This window comes from Arachis duranensis, chromosome 1 (assembly GCF_000817695.3).
Source record: "Arachis duranensis cultivar V14167 chromosome 1, aradu.V14167.gnm2.J7QH, whole genome shotgun sequence".
Lineage (NCBI taxonomy): Eukaryota > Viridiplantae > Streptophyta > Magnoliopsida > Fabales > Fabaceae > Arachis > Arachis duranensis.
This window is the reverse complement of record NC_029772.3, coordinates 45,324,679-45,339,599: the sequence shown is the minus strand read 5'-3', so window position 1 is coordinate 45,339,599 and position 14,921 is coordinate 45,324,679. Positions and strand designations below refer to the sequence as shown.

Genomic DNA, 14,921 nt, shown 5'->3' with positions numbered 1-14,921 from the left:
GTGACTGACAACCACTTCCGTTCTACTTTAGGCCGGGCGCATATCTCTTAGATTTCCCAACAGAATCTTCGTGGTATAAAGCTAGATAGATGGCGGCATTCATGAGGATCCGGAAAGTCTAAACCTTGTCTGTGGTATTCCGAGTAGGATTCTGGGATTGAATGACTGTGACGAGCTTCAAACTCCTGAAGGCTGGGCGTGATGACAAGCGCAAAAGAATCAAGGGATTCTATTCCAACCTGATTGAGAACCGACAGATGATTAGCCGTGCTGTGACAGAGCATAGGAACGTTTTCACTGAGAGGATGGGATGTAGCCATTGACAACGGTGATGCCCTACATACAGCTTGCCATGGAAAGGAGTAAGAAGGATTGGATGAATGTAATAAGAAAGTAGAGATTCAAGAGGAGCACAGCACCTCCATACGCCTATCTGAAATTTCCACTATTGATTTACATAAGTATTTCTATCCCCTTTTATTTTCTTTTTATTATTAATTTTCGAAACCCAAAACTATTTAATCTGCCTAACTGAGATTTACAAGGTGACCATAGCTTGCTTCATACCAACAATCTCTGTGGGATCGACCCTTACTCGCGTAAGGTTTATTACTTGGACGACCCAGTACACTTGCTGGTTAGATGTGCGAGGTTGTGAAGAATGTATGTAAGCCATGGTATTGTGCACCAAGTTTTTGGAGCCATTACCGGGGATTATTCGAGTTGTGTGAAAGTATAAGTCACAATTTCGTCCACCATACTCGTACATTAAATTTTTGTTGATTGTTAGAAGAAGAGCAAGCCTTAGAAAGCAAGATTAGTAGAGAACTGAGAGAATCGACCCTCAAACACTCGAGTGATTAGAGTGTATACACTTCCAGTGAGGGTTCGACCCTCGATTCTTTGTTTCTGACTTTCACAAGCTTTCTTCTTGCAAGTCTAATTGTACTTCATTTTGAGATTTGATTTAGTGGAATCCAGTTTATATTTGTTCTTGGAAGTTTTATTTACTTTTAACTAAGTAGGTAGAAGCATTTAGCATGTAGTTGCATTCATATAGATAAGTTGCATTGCATAAGTCTCACCATTTTTCCTTCGCTCTTTTGGTTCCCTTGAGCTTAGCATGAGGACATGCTAATGTTTAAGTTTGGGAAGATTTGATAAACCACTATTTTATGGTATATTTTGGATTGAACTGAGTGGGTTTTGTCAACTATTCTCATACTTATTCATGTAAATTGCATGTTTTGAAGTTTTCTTCCTCATTTTGTGCTGTAGTTGAAAACATGCTTCTTAGGTCTTTAAATCACTAATTTTTAATCCTCTGTTATTATCATTCGATGCCCTCATATGTGCGTTAAGTGATTACAGGAATTATAGAGCAAGAACGACATAGAGGATGAAGAGGAAGCATGCTAAAGTGGAATGAACACAAGAATTTGAAGATTTGAGAAGTTGGAATCGACGCGCGCGCATGGCTGAAGCGTACACGTGATCAAGCCATTTTCCAAGTGACGCATACGCGTGACCAGGAGCGTCGACCACTGACGCGTATGCATGATTAATGTGTACATGTGACCTTGTGTAGAGCCCACCGACGCGTACGCGTGACTGATGCGTATGCATGACGAGCGTCACGTGTTGCAATTAAAGAAATACGTTGGGGGCGATTTCTGGTCTGATTTTGGCCCAGTTTCAAACCCGAAAATGCATACTAGAGGCTAGGATGGAGCTGTAACTAAACGCACTTTTTACTTTAGCTTAGTTTTTGAGTTTTGAATTCTAGTGAGAGAAACTCCTACTTCTCTCTATGGTTTTTGGTATTCTTAGTTTTACTTTCACTTGGATCTTGAGAGAAATTGCTGTTACTTTCATTTTCTAGTCGTTTTCCTTATACTTTTCTTCTCTAACTCCTTTAGTACTCTTTTCTATTTGGTTACTTCAATTCATGTTTGGATCTGGTTAATATTGAATTTTGTTAATGCATTGAGTTATTTCCATATTTGTTATTGCTTATTTTGTTCTTGTTAATTATTTTCAGTGGTAATTTGAATTGGATTATTTCCTAATCTTTATCATGTCTTTTATCTTTGCTCACCAAGTATTTGAAGAAATGTTATCCAATAGCATGGAGTAGATTTCCTTGCTTGGTTTGGGGTTGAGCAATTGGAGCCACTTGAATTGTTATATTCAAGTATTGATTGGTAAATGAAGATTGCCAATTAGCTTGAAACTCACCAACTCTAGTTCTTCTTTATGAAGTGACTAGGACTTGTGAGCTAAATTTAATCGTTTCACTTGACTTTTCTTCAATCGTTAGAGGATAATTAAGGGAGAGTAATGAGCTTTTACCATCACACTTGGGCAATACAATAAGGAAAGAAATTCTGATTCTCACCCTGAACCAAGGCCTTTTTATATTGATTAATTACCAACTCTTGCTAGTTATCTGTTGCTCTAATTTTCTAGTTATATATTTTTCTTGTTCTCAACTTCAAAAATATCCAGGAAAATCATAACCAATAATTTGCACCTCGTGTCAACTCCTAGGGAAACGACTCGGGATTCTATTCCCGTTTATTGAATTTAATTGTGACACACTTGTTAACTCTGACCAGCAAAAATCTCGTCCGTTAAGACTATACTTGCGACATTGATTTGGAAGAAAACTTTTTGGTAATCTTGATCAACATTTATCCGCTCGTCAAGCTTCATCAACCCAATCCATAAGTCCTAGCCATTCAGAATTTCTTTCAATTGTTAGAGGTTAACTAAGTGAGAGCAAAATGCAATTACCATCACAATTGACGATGATAATGAGGATAGGAATTCCAATTCTCAACCCTTGCTAGGATTTTTCTTAGTTGTTAGTTTATTTTTTTGCTATTTACATTCCTTGTTCATCATTCAAAAACCCCAAAAATATTTTATCATAACAAATAACATAAACACTTCCCTGAATTTTCTTGAGAGATGACCCGAGGTTTAAATACTTTAGTTATTTTTATTGGGGTTTGTACTTGTGACAAACAAATTAAACATTGACTGGGGATTGTATGTCAGTTTAGAACTATACTTGCAACGCGACTTTATTGAGAAATTTGTTACCGACATAAATCCTTTGTCAGCCACTCGTGTACGCGAGGCACTGCATGCGTACGTGAGCTATCAAAAGTGAAGCCTTTGCGTACATGAATCTTAACACGCGACGCGAACAACCCATTTAGTTTGGGACACTCGCGTACGTGAGCAGATGGTTGTGTACGTGACCACCCTTTTTTCACCACCATGCGTACGCAAGACCCCTATTTTCTTGAAACATGATTTTTCTCTGTTTTCAAAGGTTCTCCTACCTTCCAAACTTCCTTAAGTTGTAGTTTAAGAGTAATATCTTGTAGATGGACATAAGGGCCAATATAATAGGACTAGTGACTTAAATAGATGAATTTTAAGTGAAATTAGAAAATGGAGGCTTAGGTTTCTGGAGTACTGAGGACTGAATTTATTGAGTAAGATGGCGAAGCATTGTAATGACGGTTAATGATACGAGTTGTGGAAGTGGTGAACTACTGAGTACTAACTAAACTGATTTCCGAAAACTACTGAATTACTATTTATACTGAGATTGATGAGATGCTATGCACCTGGCAAGGACGGTTGGTTAATCCCGCTTGTCGAGGTCGCGACGGCGGCATAAGGACGGTTGGTTTATACTACTTATGTTGAGATGTGAGGTCTGAGGCAGAGTATTGATGAGCTATATTTTGTCGGCATAGAATTTTCCAATAGAATTGTGTCGTGAGTATAGTCTAAACCAACAAACTATAATGCATCAAGCAAAGAAAGTGTGTGTCCACAATTCAAATCAATAACCGAGAGTATTAGTCTCGAGTCGTTCTCCCTAGGAGTTGCCCTAAGATGTACATCATTGGTTAGGAGTTCTCTTGGTGTTTGAGGTTGAATACGAGAAATGTAAACAAGCTTGCATAAAAGCATTGAACAAATAACAAGTAGGCTACATGACACAAGAAATTGAATGAAACAAAGGTGAGTGACAATCAATCAATGTTAAGGCCTTGGCTAGGATTGAGAATTGGAATTTCTATCGTCATTGTCTCCAACAATTGTGATAAGAATTAGTTATTGCTCCACTTAGTTAACCTCTAACTATGAAGGAAAGTCAAGTGAAAATAATCAAATTGAGTCCACAAGTCCTAGTCAAATCCTAAGGAGAGACTAGAGTTAGTGTCATTCAAGTCAATTAGCAATTTCCAATTACCAATCAACAAAAGGCCTTGATAATTCAAGTGTCTCCAATCATCCAACCCCTAAGCCAAGAGTGGAAATTCTACTCCATAGCTATAGTTGACATTTTCTCAAATATTTGGTGAGCAATAATGAAAGACATTGTGAAATTGAGAAGAGAATTTGAATTCAAGCTATCTAATTCAAGAAATTAACAACAATCAAGCAATCAACAATAATGAACATGAAATTCCTCAATGCATTAATAGAAATCAAAATAACAAGATACAAATCCAAGATCTACAATGCTAGAGTAACAAAAACACTAAATTGAGAGTAGAGGAGTGAGATCTACAAACTAGAACAATGCAGAATTGAAATTGAATTCAGATCTAAGCCAAAGGATCCAAGCGAAATTGGAATTGAGAAAGCCAAAAGTTAGAGAGAAGTTAGAGTTTCTCTCTCTAGAAACCTCCAAAAGTAACTACCAAAAATATCTAAACAATGTCTAATGATGTGAATGCCCTCAATCCCTTGGTCCTCTTAAGTCTTTGGTGCCAAATTGTTTCAGATTGGGCCCTGAAGGTCACGTGAAATCGCCAGCCACGAATTCACTTAAAATGTCACGTGCCGAGCATCACGTGTACGCGTTCTTTTCATTTTGCGATCCACGCGTACGCGCGAGACATGCGTACGTGTCGATGGAGATTTTGTTTAGCCACGCCAACGTGCCAATTGCTTATGTGCCAATCCAGCAACACGCATCCACGCATGCGCGCGAGCCACGCGTGCGCGTCGATGCTAAAGCTCCAAAGCTCCAATTTCCATGTTCCTTTGCTTATTCATGCTTCCTTCCTCTCTTTTAGGCCATTCTTGCCCTGTAACTTCGAAAATCACTTAACACACAGATCATGACATCGAATGGTAATAGAAGGGGATTAAAATGTGGCATAATTGAGGCCAAAGAAGCATGTTTTCAATCATGAAGAAAAATTAGAAAGGAAACACAAAACCATGCATTATGTATGAATAAGTGTGAAAGAATATTGATAAAATCCCTAAATTCCACACAAGATAAACCCTAAAAATAGGGTTTATCAAGTATCCCACTCGCATCCTTTTAGATCACAAGAGTGTGTCCGACACTATATATATGGGTAGTGTGCCCGGCACTATATCCGTGGGGGGATCCCACTTTCTATTTGTAACTAAAAGGTGACATCTCCATGGAGATGTGTCGGGTTGGCAGTTGAACCGACAATGTGATATCACAACCAAACAGGACAGTCATTCATCATGTGCATATTCTATCTATTTGTTTGCTTTGCCGACTTGTATTGTTTGCCTAGGTGTTTAACATGCCTAAATGATTATTGAATTACTTGATATACATGCTTATACTTGTGCTTTACTTGCATTGTTATTATCTGTGTATTCTACTAGAATTGAAGAGGTTCAGAAGGAGGTGGCGATGGGATCGCATGGCAGTTAGGCTGGCGAAGGCTATGGGACATCGGAGAATTATTTGATTAGGAATCCACTAAGTTAGATTACCCTTTTTCATTGTGGTTTTAAAGTTAAATGTTTTAAATTTACTTATGGTTTAAGCTTGAATCTTGTGACGGATATGAAGTTTTAAGATTGCCTCTAGCATCCCGGAGTCTTATATCTTACATCAATGGGCACTGTTACCATACTGAGAACCTCCGACTCTCATTCCACACTCTGTTATTATTTTTCAGATGCAGGTCACAACCAACCTCAGTGAGTTGCCTGATGGTGACAGAGCGGAGGATCCTTGCTATGTTTTGGAAGTCTTTTGGTTTATTTTGTGTAGATCTCTCAATTTTGTATTTATCTATGCCTTCGAGGCTTACTTTGAGAGAAATATTGTATAAACTGCTTTACTTTCAAAATCTCTGTATTGTCTGTATATAACTAGCCAGCTTAGACTCCGTGAGCTGCGGCTAGATACTTATGATTATTATACTCCTATATCTATATATGTCTAGATATTTTTATGTATATCATGTGCCTTAAGTTTGTAGCTTCGTGTGAACGCTTTGCGCTTTTGACACTCTGTTTTTGAGCTTAATTCTTCATCGGACTTCTAAAATTATTATTTCTTTCTATATTCATATATATAGACATGTACTAGGTTTAGAATTGTCGTAACCATTGATTAGCCTTTGCTTTACGACGCGAAGTAAGGCTTAGGGTAATTAGAGTGTTACATTTAGTGGTATCAGAGCGGGTCTTCCTCGTGTGCCTGAGGGATGGACCAATTGTGCTTCATCAATTATTTGGTGTAGATAGGAGCCCTAATGGCTACTGCGGACGAGGTCGGACGTGTTCACGAGGAGAGAGTGGAAATGAACAACCTGCCAATAACCATGCCAAGTTTATGGCGGCGATGACCAATTTTGCTAATACCATCGAGGCAAATGCTGCTGCGACTTTGCAAGCTATGCAAAGGTTAGGTCAATCAGCGGGAAACAGAAATAGTAATGGAAACGGGAATAATAATGGGGAAGGAAACGGTAATGACTTGGGAGGTGCTCCAATGACCTTGGCTTCGTTTCTCAAGGTTCATCCACCGACTTTTAGAGGCTCGACCAACTCAACTGAAGCAGACAATTGGTTCCGAGCTATGGAGCGTGCACTACAGGCTCAACATGTCCCGGCTAACCAATAGGTGGAATTTGGGGCCTATCAACTGTTAGGAGAGGCACAACATTGGTTGAAAGGTGAGTGCCAGGTGCTACAATTTTTGAATGCTGAGATTCCTTGGGACGTGTTTCAAATATTGTTCTATAGGAAATATTTCTCGGAGTCGATGAGAGAAGTAAAGGAGTTAGAGCTTGTGCAGTTGAAGCAAGGCTCTTTGTCTGTGGCAGATTACACTAGTCGGTTTGAGGAGCTCTGTAGGTTCTCTAGGGTGTGTCAAGGTGCCCTAGAGTCCTATAAGAGCTGGAAGTGCATTAAGTACTAAGGAGACTTGAAGGATACCATTATGACTGCAATGGCTCCTTTGGAGATTCGGATCTTTTCCGAGCTTGTGAACAAGGCGAGGGTTGTGGAAGAGAATGCAAAGAAAGTTGCTTCATCAAGAGACACTCATGTGGGAAACAACAACCGTAGGCAAGGAAAATATTTTCAACCTAGAGCTCAGAGTTTCAAGAGAGGAGGACATGCACCTCAAGGTCAATGGGCTTTAGGAAAAATACTTATGATCAGTACCATGAGGTCAGAGATAGAGGTAATCAGAATAAGACATCTCTAGATTTAATGTGTGATCATTGAGGACATTTTCATCCGAATGACTCGTGCAAGTTGGGTATAGGTGGATGCTTCACATGTAGACTACCTGGACATATGGCGAAGGATTGCCCTTGTAGGAGGAACCCGAATACGGATCAGAATCAACACCAAGGGCAGGTATTTGCTGTGAACACCCAGGATGCTACTAAGGCAGATCCATTGATGAGAGGTATATGTTTAATTGGTGGTAAAACGTTGATTGCATTATACGATACCGGAGCTTCACATTCGTTTATCGCTTTTTGATAAGGTTGAGGAACTAGGATTGAAAGTGTGAAAGTTAGCATTCGATTTGCATGTGCAGACCTCGTATAGACAATTGTGACTAGGTCAGGCTGTAGGCAAGTAGGTTTCAAGCTTGAGAATAGAGAATTTGTTCACGACTTAATCTGTTTGCCAATGGTCGGGTTGGAGATGATTTTGGGATTTAATTGGATTTCAAAGAATCAAGTTTTGTTGGATTGGTTTGAGCGATCGATTCTGTTTATACCGGAAGGAGAAAGTGGAGCAATGGTAGCTGAGGGTTATTATCTGAACTCTGTAGTGGTGAACTGTAGTAAGGAATAGTGTCGGGTTATATGTTGTTGGCTACAAATGCGTTAGGTGATGATCAGAGGATAGATCAAATTCCAGTACTTAGGGAGTTTTCAGAAGTATTCCTAGAAGATATTCTTGAATTTTCACCTCAAAGGAAAATTGAATTTGCAATTGACTTGGTGCCGAGAGCTGGACCAGTGTCGATTGTGCCGTATAAAATGGCTCTGATAGAGCTGGCAGAATTAAAGACTCAGTTGGAAGAGCTTCTGAATAAGAGGTTCATTTGACCGAGTGTATCTCCGTAGGGAGCGCCAGTTTTATTGGTGAAGAAGAAGGATGGGAGAATGTGACTTTGCGTGGATTACCGATAGTTGAATAAAGTGACCGTGAAGAACAGGTATCTGTTGCCGAGGATAGAAGACTTAATGGATTAGTTGCAAGGTGCTAGGGTGCTTTCCAAGATTGATCTGAGATTTGGTTACCACCAGATAAGGGTGAAAGAGGATGACATTCCAAAAACTGTGTTTAGGACGCGCTATGGACATTACGAGTTTGCGGTGATGGCCTTTGGGTTGACGAATGCACCTGCTGTGTTCATAGATTATATGAACAAAGTTTTTCGTCCCTTTTTGGGCAAATTCTGGGTGGTATTCATAGACGATATTTTAGTTTACTCAAAGACGACGGAAGAACATGAAGAGCACTTAAGAATTGTGTTGCAAATCCTGAAGGAATGGAAATTGTATGCTAAGTTGTCCAAATGCGAGTCTAGAAGGAGGAAGTGAAGTTCTTAGGTCACGTGGTGAGAAAAAGAGGAATAGTCGTAGATCCTTTGAAAGTAGAGGCGGTGATGGAATGGGAGAGACTGACTACGGTGACGAAGGTTAGAAGTTTCTTGGGCTTGGCCGGATACTACCGAAGATTCATTAAGGGATTTTTCCGGATTGCATTACCGATGACTAAGTTAACTCGGAAGGAGGTACCATTTGTGTGGACGTCGGAGTGTGAAGAAAGTTTTCAGACTTTGAAAGAGAAAGTAACTTCAGCACGTGTTTTGATTTTACCGAAACCGCACAAACCATTTGAAGTTTACTGTGATGTTTCATTGAAGGGTTTGAGTTGTGTGTTGATGCAACAGTGAAACGTGGCGGCTTACACATCGCATCAGCTGAGACCACATGAGGTAAATTACTCAACACATGACTTGGAATTAGCGGCAATTGTGTTTGCATTAAAGATTTGGAGGCACCACTTGTACGGAGTGAGGTTTAGCGTGTTTTCTTATCATAAGAGTCTCAAGTACATCTTTGATCAGAAAGAGCTCAATATGCATCAAAGGAGGTGGATGGAGCTTGTAAAGGATTATGATTTTGAACTAAGTTATCACCCTGGAAAGGCGAACATGGTGGCGGATGCATTGAGTCAGAAGTTCTTGGCGATTGCTTGGATGAGGATCAAAGAAGAGGAGTTAGTAGATAAGTTTGCGGAACTAAAGTTGGATATTAGTAGAATTTCCGGAAGAGCTTGTCTGAATCAATTGCAAATATCAAGTACCTTTAAGTCAGAGATTCACAGGGCTCAGCAAATTGAGCAAGAACTTCATCAATTATTTCAACCGGTTGGCAAGAAGAGGCATGGAGAATTTACTAAGGATGATAAAGGGTTGTGGAGGTATAAGGGGAGAATTTGTGTGCCGGATGTCAGAAGTTTGAGACAAGAGTTATTGTCGGAAGCTCACAACAGCAGGTTTTCTATTCATCCAAGGAGTACGAAGATGTACTATGATTTAAAGAAGATGTTCTGGTGGCCTGGGATGAAGAATGACGTAGATACAATTGTATCTAAGTGTTTGACATGTCAAAAGGTAAAGATAGAGCACTAGAGACCGTCGGAAATATTACAGCCACTTGAGATTCCTCAATGGAAGTGGGAAGAAATTGCAATGGATTTTGTGACCGGTTTACCGAGGACTGGGTTGGGATTTGATACGGTTTGGGTGATCGTGGATCATTTAACCAAGTCCGCTCATTTCCTGCCTGTCCGAGTGAACCATTCTATGGAGGAATTAGCGAGATTGTGCATAAAGGAGATTGTCAGGTTGCACGGTCTGCCATCGAGCAGAATGTCAAACCATGATCCTTGATTCACATCAAGGTTTTTAGGGAGCTTCCCAAAGAGCTTTCGGTACGAGACTATGTCTCAGCATGGCATATCATTCGCAAATGAATGGACATTCGGAATGGGCTATTCAGACATTGGAGGATATGCTAAGGGCATGTGTTTTGGATCAACTGAAAAGTTGGGATCGTTACATGCCATTGGTGGAGTTTGCGTACAACAACAGCTTTCATGCGAGCATTGGGATGGCTCCGTATAAGGTTTTGTATGGACGGAAGTGCCAATCTCCATTGTGCTGGTATGAAACTGGTGAAGCAAGTGTTTTGGGTCCTGATTTGGTAGAAGAGACTACTGAGAAGATTAAAAAGATTCGAGCAAGGATTTCAACTGCACAGAGCCGACAGAAGAGTTATGCGGATCAGAGAAGGAAACCGTTGGAATTTGAAGTGGGAGAGCATGTATTTCTGAGGATTACTCTGACAACTGGGATTGGAATAGCAATTAAGACCAAGAAGCTGAATTTAAGATTCATTAGACCGTTTGAGATTTTGAAGCAATTCGGGCCGGTGGCATATCAAGTAGCCTTGCCGCTCACTTGTCTAACTTGCATGACGTATTCCACGTGTCACAATTCCGTAAGTACAAGTCAGATGTGGCTCATGTGTTAGAGCCCGAGTCGGTCAAGTTGAGGGAGAACTTAAAGTTTCTAGTAACACCGGTGCATATTGACGACACTAGTGTGAAGAAATTGCGAGGAAAGGAAGTTCAGTTGGTGAAAGTGGCTTGGAAGTGAGTAGGAGTTGAAGAACATACTTGGGAATTGAAGTCCGAGATTAGGGGTGTTCACGGTATGGTTTGGTTCGGTTTTGAAGGAAAAAGTTATCCGATCTGAATGCTTAATTTATGTGCAGTGCGGTTTGGATTGGATGAACTTTTTTTGAAAATCCGATCTGATTCGATCCGATTACAAGCGGTTTGGATCGGTTTGGATCTGCAGTTTTTTAAATACAAAATAATAACTTAATTTATAAAGTTATATAACCTTTCCAACAATCCATCATAATAATAAAACACAATCCAACATAATAATAAAACAAAAATTCCATAAAACATTATAAACCAACACGTCCAATTGTCCAACACTCCAACATATTCAACAAGTCTTGATAAAATAATAATTCTTCAGCATCAAAACAACTAAACAAATCTCAACAACACAAAATCAAGTAATATAGCAAAGTCTTAATAAAAACATAACATAAAAAACTCCAAACTAAAAGCTGAAGCACTGATCACTAATCAGATTCATCACCAGAGTCTTCTTCATCTATTAGTTGAGGAATTGGCTCAAGTTCTACAATAAAATATAATAAAATAAATATTAGTAAGTTAAACATATTATCAAATAGTAAAGTTAATCACTATGTGAAGATAAAATAAAACATAATATTAAAGAACATTACCTTTCTCAAGTTTTTCAAATTCTTCAAAAGACTCCTCAAGGTCAATTGGCAATGAATTGGCTCGAAACCAATTTTGTGCACAAATCAAAACTTCAACTATTTTTGGAGTAAGAGAGCTCCTATATTGATTAAGCATTCTACCTCTAGTGCTAGAGGCGGGTTCAGAAGCAATCGTTGATACCGGCATAGCTAGAATATCCATCGCAATTTGACTTAGAACAGGATATTTGTAATTGTTAGAGGTCACTTTCCACCAAGTTAAAATATCAAAACTACTTGGATCAACTGGTTTCTCCAATGACCCCATGAGATATAAATCCACTTCATTTGTGTTGACACTCTCACTTGCTTGTACATCATTTTCAAATGCTGCCGCAAAGCGAACATCATCAAAGGCACTATCATCCATATCCACATCTTGGCTATGTTGTGCAGATTGGTGTGCTTGATCACTATTGAGAGCAACCATATAGCTGTTAAACAAGTCATTGAATACTTCATTCACCTTACCACATAAGAAATCAACATCCTCCTTCTCAAACAACCTTTGAAAACTCCACTCAACAAACTTAATCTTGTATCTAGGGTCAAGTACGACAGCAACAAAAATCATCATATTCATGTTTCTCAAGTTATCCCAATATTTATCATGTTTAGCCTTCATTTTTGTAGCCATACCCTTAAATAATATGTCATTACTATCAGCCCAAGTCTTCAAAGAACTAAGAATTGAACAAAAGTGATGAAAATATGAAGAAGTAGTCACAAATGTAGAACCTGAGACTTTTTTTGGTTACATCGAAAAAAATATTCAAAAACCTCATAAAACATCTTGCATTATCCCAATCTTCATTCTTTGGAATGCCCCCTTGCATCATTACAAACTCAGCATCCCTCTCACTTAACCTCTTGAAGGCCTTTTGGAATTTTAAAGCACTATCAAGCATTATGTAAGTGGAATTCCACCTAGTGGGGACATCTAATTGCACACAAGAGCAGTCTTGGATCCTAGCCTCTTTAATGCAACTTTTAAACCTATCCATACGACTAGGAGAAGTACGGACATATCTAACAGCATTTCTAATTTTATTAATTGAAGAATACATATCCTTCAAACCATCATTCACCACCAAGTTCAAGATATGAGCACAACACCTAACATGCAAATGTTCACCTTTTAAAGGATGTGAATTCTAATCTTCCATTCTACCTTTCAAGTAACAAATGGCAACATCATTTGAACTAGCATTATCAACTGCGATGCTAAAGACTCTACTTATTTCCCAATTCAAAAGACATTTTTCTATCTTTCTACCAATTCTTTCACCTTTATGATTCTTAATGAGACAAAAGTTAAGAATTCTCTTTTGCAACTTCCAATCTTGATCAATAAAATGTGCAGTGAGGCAAAGATAGTTTAGATTTTGTACAGAAGTCCAACAATCAGTGGTCAAACACACACTTTGATTTGAGTTTATAAAGACACTCTTCAACTTATGTTTTTCATTCATAAACAAGTTCCAACAATCCATAGCAACTGAAATTCTGCCCGGAATATGGAGTTTTGGCTGTAAAACACTCATGAAATAATGAAATCCCTCTTCTTCGATAAATCTAAAAGGCAACTCATCTATGATTATCATTCTAGCTAGAGCTTATCTACATAAATCAGGATCAAATGATAAAGCAGTCAAACAATTACCCAGCCTATTTCCTTCTTTTTTAAGTTGCTGCATAACAAGTGTTTTTTGTGTGGGATCAAGTGAATCTTTTAGAAATTTTCTACACTAACTCAACAAGTGACTTTTAAGATTGCTAGTACCATTTTTATGTGAATTAGTCGCATAAGATGCTCCACACCACTTACATATAGCCCTAGATTTGGGACCACTATCATCTTTTTTAAAATGCTCCCAAGTCCAAGATCTAAGTCTAACATGTTTTCTAGTGTTACGTGTACCTTGTTCCTCAGACTGGCCAGGATTAGGTGACTCATCAGCAACATTTGCTTTGCCTCTCCTCCTCTTAGATCTAGTTCCTTCATTGTTCTGATCACTGTGCGGCGGTAGTGGCGGCAGCGATGGCGGCTGCGTCTGCATCTGAGTTTGTGGCTACGATTGCTGTTGTAGAGGCGGCATTGACTCTGACTGTCCTGAAGATTTGACTGATTCAAAAGTGGATGGATTTAGCATTGGTAAATCCTTGGTCGCTACTTTGAACATCCTGTGATAACAAAGAATAATTAATCAGTTTATGTTATTTTAATATTTTTCTCAATTAATTAACATATTGAGTTGTTACCAACATACAGATTACACAATAAAAAAATTACCTCAGGATAGGAAGCTGACATTGTTGATCTTCGAATTGAAAGCTAAAATCAACCGCACAAATATAAAATCTGCAGAAGATAAAACAATAGAATTCAATTTCAATCAACAAGAACAGAATACCTAATTTAATACAAAGTTTAACAAATTTTAATAACAAGAATAACAGTACAACAAGAACAAAATAACATTAAAACACAGTTTAACAAGTAAAAATTAAACAAGTAAAAATTAAAGCAAGTAAAAATATACCTTGAACAGTTTAACACAGATTAACAAGTAAAATTAAAATTAAACAAAATCTTAAAACAACAGAACAAAACAAAATAAACAAAAGCAAGTAAAAATATACCTTGAACAGTTTAACACAGTTTAACATCAATTAACAAGTGAAAATTGAAATTAAACAAAATCTTAGAACAATAGAACAAAACAAAATAAATAAAAGCAAGTAAAAATATACCTTGAACAGTTTAACAGGTAAAAATTAAAATTAAACAAAATCTTAAGACAACAGAACAAAACAAAATAAATAAAAGCAAGTAAAAATATATCTTGAAGAAGAGGCGGCAGCGGCACCTCGGCAGCGGCATCACCGAGGAGAGGAGGCGCCAGCGGCGTCACTGAGAAGAAGAGGCGATGAATGGCATCATTCAGAAGAGGAGCGGCGGACGGCGTTGGTGTGTGTCAGTGAGAGTGACTGAGAGTGAGTGATGCTGTGATGGTGAGAGTGCGTGATGCTGTAATGGTGAGAATGAAGAACGAAGACTAAGAGAGCGAGAGAGGGCAGAGGGGTTTCTTTCTTTAGATTAGGGTTTCAAACATTTGGGGAAGCGGCGCTAGTGACCTAGTGTGCTACGGTAAGGGTATTATTATTATTATTATTATTATTATTATTATTATTATT

General features: G+C 38.5%; 1 protein-coding gene across 1 annotated transcript; it reads right to left on the bottom strand.

Annotated features, from left to right (window-relative positions):
- Positions 1 to 11,516: 11,516 nt before the first annotated feature.
- Positions 11,517 to 13,783, bottom strand: LOC127748309 (zinc finger BED domain-containing protein RICESLEEPER 2-like). The gene is made up of 4 exons (XM_052262559.1): positions 13,545 to 13,783; positions 12,504 to 12,839; positions 11,685 to 12,406; positions 11,517 to 11,575 (listed from the first exon to the last, which is right to left on the bottom strand). Exons 1-4 carry the CDS (start codon positions 13,781 to 13,783, stop codon positions 11,517 to 11,519), a joined length of 1,356 nt encoding a protein of 451 aa, XP_052118519.1.
- Between the last annotated feature and the right edge of the window lie 1,138 nt (positions 13,784 to 14,921).